The 21,993-nt window shown below is 41.3% G+C and overlaps 1 protein-coding gene across 1 annotated transcript in view; it reads left to right on the plus strand.

Moving 5' to 3' along the window:
* The first annotated feature begins 3,139 nt into the window (after positions 1 to 3,139).
* si:ch211-186j3.6 (neural-cadherin) overlaps positions 3,140 to 21,993 on the plus strand; it is a 263,441-nt gene continuing 244,587 nt past the window's right edge. Inside the window, exon 1 of the mRNA XM_026378538.1 lies at positions 3,140 to 4,315. Within this exon, the coding sequence (XP_026234323.1) occupies positions 3,241 to 4,315 (1,075 nt within the window). The 5' untranslated portion in view covers positions 3,140 to 3,240. The remainder of the gene's footprint in view (positions 4,316 to 21,993) is intronic.

Below are 21,993 nucleotides of genomic sequence, written 5' to 3' on the forward strand. Positions count from 1 at the left end.
TGTGGTCAATAGGCATCAAACTGATGTCGACCTCCTTCATATTCCCTGTGTTTACAGATAGGTTAATGGTCTTACACCAACATGCTGCTTATAGGTTCGCCACTGTCATGTTATCAGCAAAGTGAATGTTTGGAGCTCAACAGTAGCGGGCTGAGCACACATCCCTGGGGTGCACCAGTGCGGTGGGACTGGAGGAGTAGCTCCTGATCTGGACTGTGGCCAGTTGGTGAGGGAGTTTACGCTGAAAAGCTGTCTGTAATATAAACATAGAGTTTCAGTGGGCTGCTTTGTACGCACTGAGTTTATTTAAATTCCACAAAAAGCATGCAGACACACAAAGAGATAAAAGTAAGAGATGCTCGCTGGGCCATTGTCAGTGCCACAGTGAGGAATATTACTCTCAAGTCAGGCTTAACAGCCAATCAAATCTCTCCATGACAGTTCTTTATTTCTCTCTCTGCTCTTTTGCTTTTAGAAATGTGTTTATGATGTTGCGATTTTGATTTTAGATATAATATTACACAGAAATATCTGTCATTATTTTTGCATGATTTGAAATTATGCCAAAATAAGCTGCCAAGCAACAATTCATATAAAACTACATAATGCACCATAATTAAGCAAGTAATAATGTCTGTACAATTAATTATACCATATGTTTTTGTGGTTGCGTTATTGCACGGGTATCAGTCTTTATTCCCCAACAGAAGAGTTGCAGTGTTTTCCTAAAACCTAACCATATTAAGCTGCTCTGACTTTTCTCCTTTAACAGTGTTATTTGCACCTGATTTAATCAAGGAAAACACGGTTGATGGTTGCTCATAGCACAACAAACATCAGTACAGAGGGCTTCCTCAGGTTCCTGCTTTAAACGCTAATGATTCATCTTTAATGCTGATTTAAACACATCTGCTCGTGAGGGAGAGTTTGATTGAAATAATTTTACATTTTAAGCATCATTCCATTGTTTCTGGGCATTTGCTGCTAGAATTTAGTTTGCTCTTTTTGATAAAAGCACCAAAGGGCCACTGAAGTGATGTTGCTTGATGTCGATGAATGTTGTAAGGGCAGTAACCCCAACAATCCACTTTCCACTGCTTCTAAAGAATAATTTATGAAGTATCATATGAATTGATTTTCTCTGCTCATTGAAAAACTGCAAGTTTGAGTAGAACTGTCTTGAATCTACATGGTGTAATTAAAGAGTGGTTTACTTATTACTCGTAGAAGTTAATACGTCTTATATTAAATTTCAGCAAGGGGAACAGGATAATTCGTAATTAGCGGTAGAAGGATTCCAACATGGTCAGCATTGCTTAAGAGAAATTCTCACAGCAGGTAAAGTTGCTGTCTTAAACAAGAGCAATTATTACTGCTCACTGGTGGATTTTGTGTGTTTCACGTAGGGGGAAAAAAAACCTATTAAGTTCATCCAAGGCCACAAGGGGCATTAAAATATTATCTCTCACTTCTAGTTATTTGTTTTGTACAGGAGCACTGGAAGGAATGTGTCTATTGTGGGAGTCTTGAACTCCTTAATTAAGACAATGTGGTATCTACAATATGTTGTAAAATGTTTAATTCTGATTAAATCTTAAACTGTGAGTAGCAACACCACCCACGTCACTTCAGCCTCATGTCAGAAGCATTGATATGAGTGTGAGTGATGAAGTAAAGATAAGGCCTCAGTCTTCAGCTACACCTTTTTGGCACATTTTTTGCACAGCATGCTAATGATTTCCTAATTTTACATACAGTGTATATTCCTTTACATCAACACAGTTTTATTCTCTGCTGAAGCGCTGTGGAGTGATCTCACTGTCACATCCTGATTTTAAATGCTATGCTAAACACTGACTGAAATCCTCTCCCACACAAAGCTAAACTTTGGCTGACTATATGAACACAGTTTAGGTGTAAGGACCGACACTTGTGTTGCCCAAGGACAACTGATTTTAAACTTTTATCATGCTCTACTGCACAGGTTGCAGAGTTTTAGCAAGTAGGAGTTCAAACAGCACACAAAAAGCACTCAGTCTAGTGCTTTGGATGAGATAATGACCATGAAGCATGTCTTGGATCCACAAACAGTCTCAGCAGGGATCTATGTGAAAAAGATTTGGGGAGTTGGTATTGAATTCTATCTACATGAGGGGATGATATATGAATGTGAAGGCTGATATATAAGAGAGAATATCTGTTATATTAAATTCGAGACTTGTTCATTTTACCAGCGACCTGCCAGCAACTTTCACAGACCCCTGGAGACCATATGCTCCAAAATAAAACACACTTGGTGATGAAAACGTTCACACGGGGCACTTTCTTGAATCTAAGTCCTTGCCTGGAGCTGCAAGCCTGTATCCCCTCAACCCTCTGGCCCCTGGAGGCATTTTAAAATGATCGATTTTTACATTATTTTAATCCAAAGGACTGACGTGTTATTGGAAAGAAGAGTGATGCATCTGGACGCGCAAGAATGGACATTGATCACTGATAGAGGGGAGGTCGGGTTGTTTCCCTGAGGATCTCCCTGCCACACAGAGGCGCACACAGTTACACACACACACACAATTGCGCGCTGCAGGCTGTGGCAGTGTGGGTGTTTGTGCGCGCGCGCGAGCACGAGCTGATTTGACTCGCTGCTGCTTTGCTGAGAAGTTCATTTCCGATGAGAGAATTCGTTGCTGCTGCTGCATCACTCCGGTCCACATGCACTGCGCTGGCTGTTTTGGCAACGCGTGCGTAAAACAGTCGGCTCTGTCATATGTGCTCGCGATGACCCACGTCTAGGCAGTGCGTCCGAGTTGCAAAGAGAAATGATTTGGATCTATTTCAAAGGGAAGGCAGCGCGAGGCTGCGCTCAGTTTGCAGCAACTCGTGGATTAAGTGTGATCTCAGTGTGAGATCGGTCAGTAACGGCGCACACGCGAAAGGGAGCGAGAGATGGAACGGAGGTAAGCGCGTACTCGAGCTGTAAGAAGCATTTTTTTTTCTTCCGTAGGACGCGCACAGACAGACAGCTGGTGAGACGGCAGACAGAGGAGGGAAGGAGAGGAGGAGGACGCATAACACAAACACACAAAGTTCCCCCTGCGTCGAGTTGAAGTATGGTGCCAAGAAATATCTGCGTTCCAGCTGAATGGAAGTGTTGGATCATGTGAGGGGAAAGAGAAGAGATATCCCCAAGAAACGAGTGCACCTATGGATGTCGGTGTAGCGCGAGCGCGTTAGTGTGCAATGGAGCCAATGAGTTATCCAGTCATGATTTGGGTCGCGTTTTTAGCCGTGTTGGTTTCGTGCGCACTGGGGAACAGGACCGCGGACCAGGTGCCGTTCTTTCACGGACATGTTTTTGAGAACTCGTCTCCGGGCTCTCGGGTCAATGGACTGAGCGTCCCGTTAAAGCGGCTCAACTCACAGAGGCTGTGCAGTACCGGGGAGTCCAGCTCAGCTGCAGCGCACTTTAAACTCCTGGGAGACGGGAACGAAAATTTCCGCGTGTTTGCGCACCACAAACGGGGGCATATTCTGCTGAAGACCTCTGGGGTTCTGGACCGGGAGGAGCGGGCTGAATACGCATTGGGTCTGGCTATGTGTTGCGGGCAATGCGCGGGGCGCTCCCGGGAAGAGGGGGAGAAGTCTCCCTTAGTTGCTGAGGTGGCTTCGATCAAGGTGGACGTCCTCGACACCAACGACCACCAGCCCACCTTCCGGGGTTCCGATGTCAAACTGAGCCTGGACGATGCCACCGCGCTCCGCACGGCGATCTACACGGTCACCGCGCGGGACGATGACAGCGGCAAGAACGCAGAGCTCATCTATTTCGCCCTTCCCAAAAACGGGAGTTTTTACGCTGTACCCAAAACCGGCGACATCCTCCTTGTGGACTCTATTCTGGGCCTGGATAAAACGATTAAGTTTCAAGTGTTTGCTCGGGACCGCGGTTGGCCACCACGCACGAGTCAGGGCATAGCAGTGGAGATCAATCCGAGGCAATGGCCCGTGGCGCCCGAACCGGCGAAACGGAAACCTAAAGCACAGATTCAAGCGCCGGCGAGGAAGTCCAGGTCAGTCCTGGAATCAGAGAGTCCGGTTTTCATTAACGTGTCAGAGGATGCGGGCATCGGTTCAGTGGTGATGAACCTGAACCCGGTGAGGTTTCAGTCGGCGACGTTTGAGCTGGTGGAACCCGACATGGAGAGCTCTCCGGTCAACGTGAATAGGGACAGCGGGGATATAGTCATATCACGGAGACTGGACAGAGAGACCGAGCCGCTGGTGGAGATCAGCGTCAAAGTTCAGGATAAAAGAGGTGAGCGAGAGACCGGGGACCCGTGTGTGAGCGACTTGATGCGTCTGTGTGTGTGACAGAGTGTGTGAGCGAGCGGGAGCGAGAGAGCAGAGAGAGAGAGAGAGAGAGAGAGAAGGAGGAGTGGGGACGTTTCTCTTGCGCAGTATGTACACTTCACTCATTCTAAAGCTTCTGAATAACAAAGTTTCTATTATGGTTTCATATGTTTATATCACGTGGTTGGAACTGTTCCATTGTATTGGGAGCGTAAATGCGCACGGAGAAGAAGAGTGCATTGACAACCAGCCCAGATCAGTTTTAGTTCTGCTGATTTTATTCTAAGCAAAGTCTTTATCTACTATACTCAGATACAATCTACTGTGTTGTTGGAGTGTTTGGTTTAATGTTGCTGCTAATATTCTGGGTTCCCTGGGCCCTGTTTTGGCATCCATTGGGCAGGATACACACTATGCTGCTTGCTGTTGTAGAAAATCAAAACATAATGTGTTACACTGGGTTTTATATCACCTTAGCATTTAGGAGCAGGGTGTGGTTTCCTGAGGTCAGACTATTGGTGCAATGTTATGCATGGAGTGTCCTTTGAGGAGTGAGCAAAGCCACATGAATGAGTGAAAGCCTGACCCATCACTGGAGAAGCGTTTTAACATCAGATGCTCTTGCTAAGGAGGATGCCACCCTTGGGTGCTAACCACAGAGGGAACTTGCTACATCAGTATTCCCACGCGGTCTCATGTCCACGCACTAACGATGTCCAATCATGTTTAGACTCTGAGATCAGGTTTGGCCAGGAGAGTCCGGCTGTAAGCAGGAGTGTCAAAGTGCCGTGTGTTTACAGTGGAGGTTAAACTGAATGACATTCATCAGTGCTGATGATGATTCATGTGTTTGGATGAATTAGGGCATAGTGACTGTATCTGCTGCTGCTGCTGCTGCTGCTGGCAGCCACAGATGCTGGGATGTCAGGGGAGAAATCCGGAGCGTAACGGCCACCAGACCAACAGGTTAATTATCACCTGCGGATAAAGCACAGAGACAGACGGGGAGTTAACGTGGAGCCATATTAACAAAAGCATATGTGTAGGAGTTAAGCACTGGGCTAACTGACCGCGATACTATCTATCCATCTATCTATCTATCTATCTATCTATCTATCTATCTATCTATCTATCTTGCTCCAGTGAGACCAGTTAACAGCACATGACTTTGGGATTGACCCAATCAATGTGACCTATTGGTGTCTGTAATGGGAACTATCCTGGTGCAGAAAAGAAGCTGAGGCTGCTCTTGGCAAACAATACTAACAGTGACTGCACACAGACACACTGGGAGACATGTAAACACATTAATATTGACGTAAAAACTGTATGTTTTCAGTATTAAATGTGACACTTTATCACAGCGTCCCTGGAGAGTTCCTTTTATAGAGCAGCAGAGGACGTACATGGACATACAGACATCTATTGTTTCTTCATAAGTAGTCATTTAGGACATGCTGCATCAAAATTCACCCATTATGCATTGTTTTAAAAAAAAAAAACGAGCAAGTGGCACAAAGCTGATGAAATGCATTAGGAATCCTCCCCACCGCTCCCCCCGCCCCCGGCTCTGTCAAAAGTTAAAGTGGTTTCATCTTTTTCGGACAATCTGCGTTATTATATCTGTTTTTTTTTTTTGTGTGTGTTCCTCACAAATTAACTGGAGACAGCTGGAATAATAACACTCTTGTCGTGAATGAATTGCCAGGATATTGGTGGAGAAGGAAGAAAACACAAACACACTAGTTACAAAGATGTAACTAGCATGTACGAGAGAGAGAGAGAGACTGGCATCTGCATTTTGATGAAATGCAACTTCAGTGCATAGGAAATGTTTCAGTGTGTAATCCGGGCAAATCCAAACAGATACAATAAGGATGAATTATATGTTAAGAATTAACTGGCTTAGTGTATTTGCAGATTAGAGACACGCCATATATTGTTCCTTATGTGGTCATAGTGCTGGTTTGGGTGGTTGAACCTACATTGTTGCATCTCTGTCTAAATTCTGGTGTTATGCTCTAACAGAACACACGTTAATACAAAGTTTAAAAAGGAGGATCAGTGCAAATGTTTTCTAAATGGATGGGGTTAAAAAAAAAAAAAAAAAAAAAAAGCCCCAAAGCCCAACCTTTTTATGCGTTTGTAGGATGAGGGGGGGGCGGAGGGGGTTGAAATACATTTCCGTGAGGTAACTGTTTACTGTTTCGTGCTGAAAGACGGCAAGTTTTCATTTCCGGGCTTAGCAGCCGGGGGTGGCGGTGGGGTGAGCCCCGGCTGAGCTCGGTGCATCGAGTGTGAGGAGCGTGGCATCCATTCGGTTGTCGGTGGCTCGGTTGTAGACTTTTAATCCTTCTGGAGTGGAGTCCTGCTGGAGCCACGACCTCCCTCCATCTGCTCGCATTATCCCCATAATCCCATCTCATTCTCTCTGTCTGTCTCTCTGTCTCACTTTCTCTCTCTCTCTCTCTCTTGCTCTCTTACTTTCTTGTTCTTATTTTCACTCTCACTCTAGGGATTTAGTTGGAGTGGAGGCGCAGTTTAACGCAGCATGAGGGGGAGAGCTTTTGACATGATTCTTCGAGGGACTGGCGTGTGTGTGTGTGTGTCTCTGAAGCTGGAAGTGTAATGTATCAGGATCCAAGATGATCTCTTCTTGCCTGCTTTTGTGGCCCACTCCACAAGTGCTGCTGAGCTTTGTTGGAATCGAATGTGTGTGTCCAGTTGTGTTGCACACATTGTGTTCACACTGTCACCACAAGGTAACGGTTAGCGTTTGCTTTGGTCGTGTAGCATCCATGGTTAGGATGAGGCTAAATCTCCACGTTATTTTCGTTCCTTGGTGTGAATTTGTGCACGTCAAGCCTCTGCAATCCAGACCCTTCATTTTCACGTCATTTAATAATGTGCCAACACCTGAAAGAGCACTAAGTGTGTGTGCCATTAATTTCCCCCAAGGTCTCTTCCTCCTCCTTTAAAACAGCCAATATTACACTGTTCCTTGACTGCACTCCCACGGGCAAAATGATTAATGAACTGATTAATTTGGTTAATTAGATAAATGATTAATTTGGTCAGGCACATATAAGTAATTTGTTCATTGTCAGTTTTCCCCTTTAGAAAAAAAGCCATCCAATTTGTTTGACTTTATTGTCTTATCTTATTTTCCTTTTGCTGTCTCAATATCAATATAACTGCCTACATTTCTACCTTTAAGGTAAATACAGTAAATATGATCTTTCCAACATCAGACTCACATTGTGTGGAATAAACACATTTTATTATCAGAAATCTACATTTGCTGATACATGTTTGACTACAGTTTCCGACTTCAACTTTCTTTTTTTCTGGCTAAAATGCGCCTCAAAAACTGGAATGAAATTATTGACTGAAAGCTCCGCTTGCATTTAGACAAACATCAGTGTTCGTGTAATTTATTTATTTAAAATAGTTTTGAAAGGGAAATAAAAGCATACAGTTGTCAAATTAAGTATGTGGACTGAATACTTGTTCAAACAACACGTGTGACGGGCGAAACATGTCGTGTGACAGCGTGGAGCCGCTGAGACTCAATCACGCTGAAAGATGAACTGAAAAATATAAACAGATAAAGATACGAACTGAAAGCAGCAAAGAGCCGCTGGCTGTGGCGTCGAGTCTCAGTGGGATCTGCGGTATTAGCAGAGCTTGTTTCAGGGTTATTATTTGAAAAAAGAAAAGTTGTTAAGAGTTAAAATGAACACCTGTCACATGTCTTGGAATCCACTTGACTTTCTTTAATCTTTCTAAAAATCTGTGGAGATTCTCAGACGTGTGTAGTTCCAGTTGGAGAATGTAAAGCCTGAAATTCTTCAAATCTCTGCCGTACATCTGCACAGTCAACTGCCACTTCATAGCTTCACTCAGAGACGTGTTACCCATCTTTTACACATCCCTTACAAGTGATTTTGTGTTTTGTCAACATCAGTGCAGAGAAAGATTCGATTCAAAATTTCCCCTCTTCTCCTCTCGTGGAAAGTCTCAATATATTATTTTGCAATTTGCTTATTTGTTGATTATTTTGGGTATTTTTGTACCAATTGCACTATAATTATATTTTACATATTTCTTTTACTCACACAATACACACAATATAGCATGCCTGTTAAAGCTATTTTATGGTTGTGTAGCAACAATAACAACCAGATTTATTTAACTCAACTTGAACATTATTTAATTTCTTCAAGTTCTATGTATGATTTCATTTAGTTTGAAGCAACAGAACACCAGGAAAACAGTCAGCACTTTGTCCAATGGCTCCTAGGAACTCTGCAGTGACTCAGACATGTTTGTTTAGTCAATTCAGATTGTAGGTGTGAATGTGATGCAAGTGTGTGTGTGTGTGTGTGTGCGGTTAATGTAGAGAAACAGCTGGCTTTAATCAAGACAACTGTCGGTCGCACCCGCACGGTTCTCAGACCCTCACAACAAAATCAAACAAAATCAGACACTCACACAGATAATACGACATAACACACTTAAATTGTGTTAGTTCACATCTTAAATATGGAACACACACACACACACTGTACGTTCGGTGTGTGTGTGTACAAAAAAAAAAAAAAAGGCATAACTTTACTTATTGTGAGTTCCAGGTTGGCAAATTACTATTCCATACCCCGACAGATGGCAGCGAGAGAAGCCTGTTAACTGCATATGTTACATGTCTTTTGTTTATCAAGATGAGTGACTCAGCATTCATTTGTTCCTTCAAAGACCATAAGTAGCACTGATTTGGTGGCCTGCACACACACGTGTAGGTATACATAATGAGTTAGCCACATTAAAGCACATTAACCAAATGTAAGGACACAAATAGAATAGAATTACATTCCTTTATCCTGGCTTACAAATATATGAAGAAAGAAAGAAATAACCATTACATACAGACATAGTAAGCACACAGACACATGCACACACACACACACACACACACAAGTTCAACTCATCATCCACAGAGACTGTGGTTTCATCAAGGAGTTTCACCCCAGCTAAACTGCATTTCACAGCAGACTTCAAATGAGTTGCTATCTGCTTGCATTCCCCTTCCCCTAACTCACTCCATTTGCAGATAACTTGTGGTTTTTTACTGTTTTGTCTTTTATATTAATGGTTCATTTAGAAACATCAGAATTTAAAAGTCTGCACACTGCTAAGTGCAATTATTTAGCTTCCAGAGGCTTTTCCAATTGCTCTTTTCATTTGCTTCAATGGAAAATTGTATTTTCTGCTCCTTCGATGGTTGGTGCAGAGCCCGCAGAGAAACACACAGTCAATTTTTCTTAGCTCACATTCAAATTGGTGACTCTGAGTCTTCCAGCAATGGTTTGCCAACTGCAGTTTGACAGTATCCGAAGCTGGGAATTGGGATTTCGACAAACGCGCTGTGGAATAGCTGGCTTTTACTGGCGCAGTCATCGGGTTGAATGGCTGATAGAGCGTTACTGTATGATCTGCTGTGAGCACAGAGAGGAACAGAAAACACTGTTGCTCTTACTTTGGTACTAGTTTAAGAGATAGAGAATGACTGCCGCTCAGTTGTAGAGCAGTTAGAGTGTCTTTGGATGTGGCAGTTTAAGGTATTAAAAACTAAAATGCACCATGTTGTGTTCAGGGTTGGGTCTTGATATTTTTTAGTGGGGTGGCCCAACTGAGGTACAAACAAGAAGGGTGGCACATTTGGAATGCATTAGTTTAAAGTTTTAGATATAAGAACATTTGATATACACAGCCCATCTAAAAAAAAGTCACATACTATAATATTTTGTTAATATTTGCCATAATAAAAGCCTTTAGCTTTGTGCTGTCATCCTTTAGCTTTGACCACTGCACAAAGTCTTCTCCAGCACATCCCAAAGATTCTCAATGGGGTTAAGGTCTGGACTCTGTGGTGGACAATCCATGTGTGTCAATGATGTGCCATCCTCCCTGAACTACTGTTTTACAATTTGAGCCTGATGAATCCTGGCATTATCATCTTGGAATATGCCCATGTCATCAGGGAAGAAAAAATCCATTGATGGAATAACCTGACCTGAATAAGCTGACCTCATTCTTAGGAACCATAACGTTGCTGAACCTGGACCTGACCAACTGCAGCAACCCCAGATTATAGCATTGCCCCCACAGGCTTGTACGTTGGGCACTAGGCATAATGGGTGCATCACCTCACCTTCTAATAATGCAGGTAGGCCCCTGGCTGAATTTTTAACTACAATGAAAAAATACATTTTCTTAATACACCCATCTGAGATTTTGCAATGTCAGCCGAGATGAAAGAGTAAGAGAGAAAGAAAGAAGAGAAACAAAGAAGTTTTGTTTACCTGGGGTGTGGACAGGTGAAATATTAGTTAACAACCAGTGTGTTGTAATATACATTTTAAACAAGTAATGCTTGGTGGTGTAACAACACACCCATGACAAACAGCATGAGAAATAATACTGCAAACTACAGTACGTTTCGTCAGTTGCTGTCCTCTCTATCCCTCTGCCTGGATTTACAGAAGATACGCATGATGGAAGTGATTTTTTAAAAAAGACTTTTCACTCCTTCCACCATCTGTCATTGCCAGAAACTCTGAAAGCGTTAGCATCATTTGTTCTGGAAGAACAGTGCTGTCTTCCTGTTTTGTGACACAGACCACTTTGGCAGATTTTCCTCCAAATCCAATGCACTGCAGAGGCCAGGACAGGCTGCCAACATTCTTTGAGCTTGGCCTGTTTGTTAAAGGCAGTTGTAGTAAAAATAATGTGGTAATGATAATCTGTCATGTTCAGTAATAAACACAGTGATGAGAACCATAAAAACAAAGAAACTTGTGTATCACCACTCAGTGATATCGAATGGTAACATTTTTAAGAAGGAAAAGATGTTACGGTGAGATGGGCTGATATTAGTACAGCACAATCGCATTTAAACACCTGCAGTTGCATCGTACTGAAAATGGTAGGAGACAAGCTGGTGCCCTGTGCAGCCCCGACCTGCAATCCATCAATCGTGAACTGAAACTTTAAAAGCTTTTCATCGTTTAATGTCAGATATGATCCACCAGGCACCAGGCGTCACCAGACATTTCAATTTCTCACCTTTCAGAAAGCACCTCCTGAAATTACTGCTTTTAATTATAAGGCGCTTCTTCTGCACAGTGACAACAGAAACCTTTTAAACTGTGAAAAACTGAAATAGTCACAAAATGACTAGACCTAGAATAATACATTTGGAAAGTGTTGCAGCATCAGTTTAATTTGCCCTGGATCTGTTTCACAACTCTGCACTTAAATAATTTTTAAATAACTGTGAGCATGCTTCCCAATTTAATTTAATGCGTAAAGTATACATCTATAGTAGTAAAATAAATGCCGAGTTAAATCAATCACCATCAGTACTGATGACCTCCTACTTGCTCGACATTTTTTGGAAATCCTTTAAACATATAAACTGTGTAATTAACTAGGTAATTGCAAATTAACTTTTCCTCTATAGAACTTTAAGACTTTGACACATATTCAATAAAACATTGATAGAACTCAATGTGCCATGTTTTTACAGACAACACAAAAACGATGACAATGGCCATGCTGAATCAATCAAGAGTTGGGGTTAGGGCTGGAATAGAGTCAACTTTACATACTGTAATGTTACTGTACCACATCAGGTTAAGTTGACATACACAACACAGAGTGTAGGTAGACTATGCAGCCGTGCACACCAGCATGTTAGGAGTGGGTGCCAGCAGCAGAATACATCGGAAATAACAGCATTAACAAAAAAGACATCACAACGGACATGATATAAATACATTTTTTATATAAGATTTCCCAGCATGCATTGTTTGAGAGGTATCACATTTTGTAATTTGTGGAAAACATTTATGGTAAAAACTTGGTGTGCATCTTTAGTACATGTTAAGATAAATCATGGTTGTTTCTTTTATAATATGCTAACTGTGATGGAGGTTATTGTTGAATTCAGTCCCCATCAATCTCTTTCACTCTAAAGTCAAGCCATAGTCAATGTCCTCTTTGAAACTAATACTGGAAACCAATATGAAGACCAGGTGAACAGGTTAATAAAATAGTTTAACCATAGAGGATTTGCATCCCTGGAGACTATACAAAGGCTTATAATGTTGGCAGCCCGACTGAGGAGATGCACAGCAGAAGAAGGCATCAATGGCCTGTTCTAATGGTGCAATTCTGGTTTAAAAAGTTAGACATAAGGTAGGTTGGTCTATTGATCTACAGTAAGATAGATGTAACAGTGCAAGTCTGTTATCTGTCTAGTTATCTGACAGACGTACAAAGAAAAGATTGCCAGTGTGTTTTGTAAATATAATCAAAGTTTCAATTCTATCCTTGCCAAACACGTTGGGGCAGAGGCAGGTTTACCACTGTGGTACAACACTGTTGCCGAATGAGTTCGGACATCATCATGCTGAAATATCCAATAATTTCCCAGGAAAAGATGCTGCCTTGATGGCAACCTATGTCTTTTTAAAATCCCATATACACCTTCATGCCAATGGTATCTTCACCCATGCTGTGGGCAGTGATGCATCACTGTCGCATCACAGTCGCTGGCTGTTGGAGCTTTCGCTGTTGATAGTCTTGATGGCACAGAGAACCATCAGTTTTTCCTGTAAACAAGCTAAAACGTGGACCCGTCTGACCATAGTTACAACAGATTTGCAAAGTTCTGCTGAGCCCCTGTGACTGTCGGCATGATGGGACAATGTGTAAATGAATCCAACACAGCCTGATGTATTAATCAGTGAGGTTTAGTTGTGTTTGTAGGTGGATTTTTTGTACCTTTGGAGAACAAGCTTATCTCCAGTCTTTGTGATAATGTTAGGTAACTAGCTGCTGGGTATAGCTTGATATTTTGCAGCCATATATGAAAGTGGTATTGATGTTCACACCTAACTCTCAGCATGAAATAGATTTTGAGCATATTTCCCAAAGTGTCAAACCATTGTTTTAATATCAGCATATGCTGCGGATTGCTAGTGGCACTGTTTTATTTCAACAGACAAAAACTTTCATCTTATCTCTCCTAGTTTATATATATATATATATATATATATATCCATGCAATCCATATGTTATTCAACACCAGTTCTCTGTTCTCCAAGGGAGCAGCTGCAGTTCAGTAAAACCCAAGAGCCAGACCACCAAAAAGCTGCAGCTGATCAGTGAAAGGTGTGACATCAAATAAAACCAGAGCTCTGTGCTTGACAGACCTGAAAGCAGATGACTGCGTGCTCCCAGAACAGGAAGTGGTCACCATCACATTAGCAGACATCCAACAGCAGGTCAGCAGGTCACAACCACCAAAAGCCGAACAGAAGCCGAGTTAAACAAGATTCACACCTGCTGCATAAAGAAACCAGACTGCGCTGCAAAATCTGTTCAGTGACAGACAAATTTGCAAATTCTTGACATTAAACATAGACTTTATTACTAATTCATTACCACGGGCTGGATGGCAGGCAAAACTGGATAGAAATACCTCTGGGGTTCCCAGGCTAATGTGTTCGTCTATTTGCATAATTACATATTGAAAGGTAAAAAAAAAAAAAAAAAAAAGCATTATGAATAATTCATTGTAGTTAGCAGCATCAATTTGTAGTAAGATCAATTTCAATTTCGGAGCAATAAATTAGATTTTTAGTGCTGTGCATACCTTTTTAATGGAATTCTGACTGTTTTACAATTTTTTTTCTTTGCTTCTTTTTTGCCAAGTTTGTGACTTTGACTTACAGTCCACCATTTACATACTGTAATTTAACACCAGTAACATCAGCCATGTTGCCATTTCATAATACATATATTTCAGCATTGGTGCATACATTACTACAAACTGCACTGCGTGATTCATTGTGACTGAATATTACTTTAATGCCATTGTTAAAAATGTAAAGCAGTAACTCAGATGGCGAGAGCATGTCTCCGCAGTTATTTAAACCAAATTCATATTATTATGTGGCCTCCTCAGCTTAAAGAAAATGAGTGTAAAGTTGTACGCTATAATTAAAGAACATGCTTGCTTTGTGGCTCAGTAGGTGAAGCTGATAAAGTCTATGATTATGGTGTTAGAAGCTATTACATGCTCTACTTTCTCAGTTTAAGACAAAGTCCAGAAAATACCAGGTAGATGTAGTCATATACAGCACATTGCTAATAAAAGCTATTGTAAAATGGGCAATGGGTAAGAACCAATCTAGGCAGGCTTTATTCTTTTGTTTACAGACTGGGTGTCTATATAATACACCAGTGATGTGAGAAACTGGAAGATTAATTTTACTATATCACAGCCTGTCCAGGTTTGTGGATTAATGAATTCTTATAGACAACTTAAAGTAGGAAATGACAATCTGAGATGAATGGGGGCAGTGCGACATGGAAGGTTTGTAAGTGTTTCTAGAAGTATTCCCTCAACTCTCAGCAGCAATGACTTCATGAATTTCTTTACAAATAAAATCATAACTATTAGAGAAAAAATTGATCAGATCATCCCTGCATATAGCATGGATTGTACAACAACTCTAGATCCACGCTCGTACTTAGACTGCTTCCTCCCTGTAGATCATTCTGAATTAATTTCAGTAATTAATTCCTCTAAACCATCAACATGTGTCTTAGATCCCATCCCAACTAGACTCCTCAAGGATGTCTTACCTTTGATCAGCACGTCCATATTAGATCAGATCAATCTGTCTTTACAAATAGGCTACGTACCACAGGCTTTTAAGGTTGCTGTAGTCAAGCCCCTACTCAAAAAGTCTACTCTGGACTCAGGGGTCTTAGCGAATTATAGACCAATATCCAATCTGCCCTTTATCTCTAAAATCCTTGAAAAGATAGTTTCTAAGCAATTGTACGACCACCTACGTAGCAATAACTTGTATGAAGATTTCCAGTCAGGATTTAGAGTACATCATAGTACAGAAACAGCACTGGTAAAGGTCACTAATGATCTTCTATTAGCATCAGACAATGGTCTACTCTCTATACTCGTCTTGTTAGATCTTAGTGCTGCATTCGACACTATAGATCACAACATTTTATTACACAGACTGGAACATGTCATTGGAATCAAAGGAACAGCACTAGAGTGGTTTAAATCGTATCTATCGGATAGATTTCAGTTTGTACACGTTAATGATGAGTCTTCCATGCACAGCAAAGTCAGCTATGGAGTTCCACAGGGATCTGTGCTTGGACCGATTCTTTTCACGTTATATATGTCCCCTTTAGGCAATATTATTAGGAAACACTCTATAAATTTCCATTGTTATGCAGATGATACCCAGCTATATTTATCTATGAAACCAGGAGAAACTAATCAATTAGTCAAACTTCAGGAATGCTTAAAAGACATAAAGGCCTGGATGACCTCCAATTTCCTTCTCCTAAATCCGGACAAGACAGAGGTTATACTGTTTGGGCCTAAAAATCTCAGAGACACTATGTCTAAACACATTCTCACCATTGATGACTTAGTTCTGGCCTCAAGTAATACTGTAAGAAACCTCGGAGTTATCTTTGATCAGGATATCTCCTTCACTTCATACATAAAAGAAATCTCTAGAACTGCCTTTTTTCACCTAAGAAACATTGCTAAAATTAGGAGCATCCTGTCCCAAAGTGATGCTGAAAAACTAGTCCATGCATTTGTTACTTCCAGGCTGGACTATTGTAATTCATTATTAATAGGATGTCCCAATAACTCATTAAAGAGCCTCCAGTTAATCCAAAATGCTGCAGCCAGAGTTCTGACTGGAATTAGCAAGAGAGATCATATTTCTCCAACGTTAGCTTCTCTCCATTGGCTCCCTGTTAAATCCAGAATTGAATTTAAAATTCTTCTCCTAACTTATAAATCCCTTAATAATCAGGCTCCATCTTATCTTAAAGACCTCATAGTTCCTTATCTTCCAAGCAGAACTCTCCGTTCTCAGACTGCAGGTTTACTTGTGGTTCCTAGAGTTTCCAAATGTAGAATGGGAGGCAGAGCCTTTAGCTACCAAGCCCCTCTCCTGTGGAACCAGCTCCCAGTTCAGGTTCGGGAGGCAGACACCGTCTCTACATTTAAGACTAGACTTAAAACTTTCCTTTTTTATAAAGCTTATAGTTAGAGATGGATCAGGTGACTCTGAACCATCTCTTAGTTATGCTGATATAGGTTATTCTGCTGGGGGACCTCTACTGATAAACTGAGCTCCTCTCCTCTCTCCTTTCTCCTGTATCAATGCAAATGCCACCATTGCATGTCATTAACTTTGTGTCTTCTCTCTCTTTTAGTTGTGTTTCCTCCTCTCTGTCTCCCTCTCTCTGTACTTTTCTGCAGGTATCCTCGGCCTGGAGCTGTACATCTCCAGAATCCAGTTCATCTGCCCAATGTTCTTGATGCTTGTTGTTGTCTTTATTGCCTGCTGTTCTTTTCTCTCTTCTCTTTACACTCACCCCAACCGGTCGAGGCAGATGGCCGCCCACTATGAGCCTGGTTCTGCTGGAGGTTTCTTCCTCTAAAGGGAGTTTTTCCTCTCCACTGTTGCCTAAAGCTTGCTCAAATGGGATTGTTGGGTTTTCTCTATACTTTTTTGTATAAATATTTTCTGTAAGGTCTTAAACCTTACACTGTAAAGTGCCTTGAGATAACTTCTGTTGTAAATTGGCGCTATACAAATAAAATTGAATTGAATTGAATTGAATTGAATTGAAGTAGTAAGTACAGAAAGGTGGCATTCCACATACCTAGAACCAGTTGACAATACCAGGGGTTGGATTGGAGATATTTGCCTGCAACATACTTTAAACTACACCTATCTATCCCTGATTCCTATTCCTGCAAGTGGAGAGAGTGGCAGCACCATGTAATTCTTTTGGGCAATTCTTTTAGTGTCAGTATTTCATTCATATTTTCTCGTGTCACTAAAAAAGAAATCACTCCGAGGTTGCTTTGAAAACACTCTCATGCAGTCTGACCTCCTTCTCAATGTCTTGGTTTGTATCCTGGACCTCACATTTGTCCAAACAAATTCAGCTATTGAATAAAATGGGTAAAGATCAAAATAACTTGAGCATGAAATTGCCCTCCGTTGCCTTAGCATTTGCATCACCTAAATGGACTTTTAAAGACTTTCCAAAGACCATGTGCTAAACTTCACTCATTAGAAAGACGGTGCTATGATATGCAAGTGCCTGTAGCACTGTTTAAGAAGTACTTATGCAAAGCAAACCAAAATATTAAAAGAAAGCGGGTGTTAAGATGCCCATAATCTTTGTCCTCCATGCCTCCTACTCCTCAGTGAAGGTCATCTGCTGTACTTAAGCCATGTTGCCTCTGTCACTGCACCCTAATTGAAGTGTGAAGTGCTGTAATATAGCGAGAGTAGCTTTTATTTGTGTGTGGGTAGAGGCCACAGGGTAGTTTCCTCATGTCTAGCCTTTCTGCCAACCCTTGCTGCAGTGGGATCAATTAATGTCTGTGTATGTGTATGTTTGTGTGTAATTGCATGTGTGTAGGAGGGTCAACACACGTGTTCTTGGATCAAGCAAGAATAGGCGTGAGAGAGTGTGTGTCTGTGCGTGTGTGATGTCAGACCTCCCCTGTCTAACTGCTGCCCTGCAGCACCTCCTCTAATATGCTGAGCACACAGGAGAGCTCCTTTCTGCTCTTCTTCCTCTTCATTACTTCTCTATCTCCTTTTTTTTTCTGTTTACCTCACATACGCATTTTTTGTAAAACATGATTTGTTTTCTTTTTTTTCCCATCTTGTATCAGTGTGTTTGCACGTGTCATAGCCACAAACGTATTTCCTAATGTGTACTCCAACACAATGAAACAGTGCACTGATTTGTCTGATTTGCTTTTCAAACCTCTCATGCACCAAATCTCATTTCCTTTCTTTTTTCCTTCCTTATCCTATCTATACCTTCTTCTCCTTCTCCTCTCACCGTGTTGTTTCATGCACCCTCGTCCATTCCTCACTCTTATCTGTCTCTCCCACCATCCACGCCACTGTTTCACGCTCCCATTTTTCTCTTCCTGATCTTTTCCCCTCCCCTTTCTTCCCACCCTATTACATTTTTCCACAGCCGCTGATAGATGCTTACTTTATTCAACTTTTCTTCACTTATTCTTTTGGTGTCACTTTTTTGTCAAGAGGGACTTATTTCTTTCTCTCTTTGTCTCCCTCTCTGGCTCATGCCATCAATGTGAGTGATTGTGCAATCCTGCGGCGTGTTAAAGACATGAGGAGACTGTCAAACAGATCAATAGACAGCATCTGAATATATCTTAGAACCTCCCTTCTGCACACCATTGCTCAACACACACACACACACACACACACACACACTTTCACATTTAAAAAGCATCCCAGCAATCACACATGTATAAGGATTAGATGTGTAGCCACATACATTGGAAAATACAGACAAGTACAAACACACATAGACACACAAGCTCAAATCTATACTATAATATATGTTTATTTAATACATGAAAATAAAGTAACACACATTCCAAAACACGTACGGGTCCTCCAGATGGGGGCAGTGATTGCTGTGCTTTACTGTGATTGATTTCCTGTCTGAACCAGAGGAAGTCAGTTCATCTGATTAAAGACAGACAAGTTGAGAATTAAAGATTGGAAGCCTCTCTCTCTCTCTCTCTCTCTCTCTCTCTCCCTATCTTTCTGTCTCTCTCGCTCTCTCTCACACACACACACACACACACACACACACGCTATGACATCCTACAAGTGCCTGATCTCTTATCTATCCATTGCACTAGTGGCCGCTGCAGGAAGCGAGCTGACATCGTGTACCATGTTGTTTGTCAGATCATCCGTCAGCTTGAAAGGGCTCCAGCATTGAGGCTAGAGTGCAGCAGCAGATCAGTTAAAGTAGACCTCTGTAATGGCTGCATCTGCAAGAGCACTCTCAATTCGCATTTTATACATTCTGCCGTTATTGTCCAGCATGATTTCCAGGAAACTTCTACTGCCACAATAGTAAGATCACATGGAAAGGTCAGAGTGTTGACAGTCAGAATCCATGCAGGGAACGTAAGTGCTCTATGTAACCACAGCAAATAAATTATTCAATTTATATTTTATAATGTTCCAAGTGTCCACATCCTTGCATTACACTGTACCAGCAACGGAATTGATTACAGTAATTTTATGTGAAGGAAGGACAGGAGCAAACGAATAGAAGAAATGTCTGGAAAGGAAGTTTTGAGACAACAGCCATCCATCTCCTCTCAGGCTCTACACCACTTTGCCCTGTATGTTTACCATGGCACAGCTTATGTGCAGAATCAACTTATTTGTTAGTACTCACAGGTTTTTATTTACTACACTACCTTCAGCGACTTGCTGAGGACTCGATTGCACCTAGGGTGGGAGGACAGTTCAAGGTAATTTTGGTGTCAGGGACTACATGACTTGCTCAGTGCAATTTGAAACTATTGGTAAACTATGTATAGAAAACCACATGACAGCTGTCTTTTGCTTCACTAAGCAGAAACTTAGGGCAAGAAGCTAAACATTGGCAAGTAATATGATGAATCATTGCTTTTGCTGTCAGCATTTGATTCATATATTCTTGCTAATTATTTAAAGGTCTCATGCTTGCATGACATAAAGGTTCAGAATGATTTGATACCAGTGAAAAGTGGTACCTTTTTCTTTACTGTGTGAGCTGATTGTACAGATGTCAGCTTCCAAACTCACTCCCAATTCCATCTGCAGCTAATCTGGGCCTGTTCCACTACCAATCCTATGTGGCTCATCGTTTAAAATCACTAGACTGTTTCAAACACTGGGAGAGAACCAAAAGGACAATCATCTCTGGGGTATTTTCTCCACTACAAAACTGTCACACTGCCATGATGAAAAGTAAGCAGAAAGAAGTGAAAAGAGAAGTAAATGAGACAACCACCCATCCATCTAAATGCCCAGCGCAGTGTCCTAAGAATTACATTCAATTTAAAATATTACCTACCTTTTACGTATTTACCTAAAGGCAACGTTCAGTGCCTGTGCACGGAGTGGTGTTTCTCTTACTAACCAAGGGTGGATGCCGGAGGAGGGTTTGTGTGGCATATCAGTTTTTTTATGCAGGAGAATGGAGTTTGCATTTTGTCACAGATCATTAATGAGCTTCACCTTTTCATGAACAATAACCATGACCTTTACCTAACCTTAACTATGTTGTGACCATGCACAGATAGTTCTGCAGATCTGGGGATCTGCAGAATGGTTCAATATCAATGTACTTCTGTGTGGAGGTTGAAATACCCTAAACAATCTAGACAATATATTCTGTTTTGTTTCTGCAAGTTGTTCTCTTATACTACATGCTTTAGCTACTGAACTTTACATTTATGTTTTGCTGTGCACGTTCGACTGCAACGCAAAAAGGAAAGGTCAGTTCAGTCGCATTCATGTGTATCTGAATAGACAGGCAGAGGCTTTGCAAGGCAACCTGCAGCTAGCTAGTATACATCTCAGAGCTATGACTTCATGGTCTCAGAAAACTCTCAGACCCTACATTCATTGTGAGTTTGTAACTGGGCTATTGTCATTTAGGAGATATGGCAGACACTGACACTCAATATCACAAGTACCTGGTATGGTTTTTCAGTTTTCTAAAGGTTCGCTGCAGTGAAAGGCAGACAGTGGCTGCAAGCAACAAAAGGCCCTGCTACAGGGCTTTTATGGGTCGGCCCTCCACCCAAGATGCATGTACTCCTACACTTAAGTCCACAGAATGAAGAATCAGAGAACTCATGCAGTGAATTTCCAAAGCCAGAGTCTGTTTGCAAAAGTAACTTCAATCAACATACATTGGTTTAACATGACCTGAACATTTGTTTTAACTGAACAGGGGAAAGAAGCCAACCATGGGGAAACAAAGTAGCAGATAAATATAGATTTATACTGTGCTTTCCTCTCCAGCACTAATGTGTATTACATGCACTACCCAATGACAACACATATTACCTGTATTAAACCAGGCAGTACAACAGGTAATGTCATAAAGAATACAAGGGCAATGCACCAAAGGTTACTGAGCAATGATCCACAATAAATCCTTTAGCAAGACCTTTAGAGAATTCTGCTGTAAAACATGGCCTTAAAGGAATACTCCACCCAATTAGTGTCTCACTGCTTCTTGGAGTATGGCCGCTTTTGTTATCTTACATTCAAAATCAGCAAAACTTCAATTGCATCCAACTTGTCATATACTTTCTTGAAATTCAGGCTGCTTTAAATTGACTGACCAGCTTATTGGAGACTAAGGCTGTCCAAAATCACTCCCTTTTTGTTATATAGTGCCCAACATTTACAGTCATTATGTTATATAGGGAATAGTGAATGCATGAACAAGGAGTGATTTCAGATAGAGACCAATGCATGTGAAAAAAAGAAGAAATGCTATTTGTTAAAATAACTCTTCTAGTGTTTGAGTTCAAAACTAAAAGCTTTCCCACCAAAAGTTTCTGTCCAAAGATTGTGCCAGTGGACCTGAGAGGTCACACTGGTTCATGAATTAGAAGCATGTACTGTATGGAAGCAGGAGTAGTAGTGA

The sequence above is a fragment of the Anabas testudineus genome, chromosome 3 (genome assembly GCF_900324465.2).
Source record: "Anabas testudineus chromosome 3, fAnaTes1.2, whole genome shotgun sequence".
Classification (NCBI taxonomy): domain Eukaryota; kingdom Metazoa; phylum Chordata; class Actinopteri; order Anabantiformes; family Anabantidae; genus Anabas; species Anabas testudineus.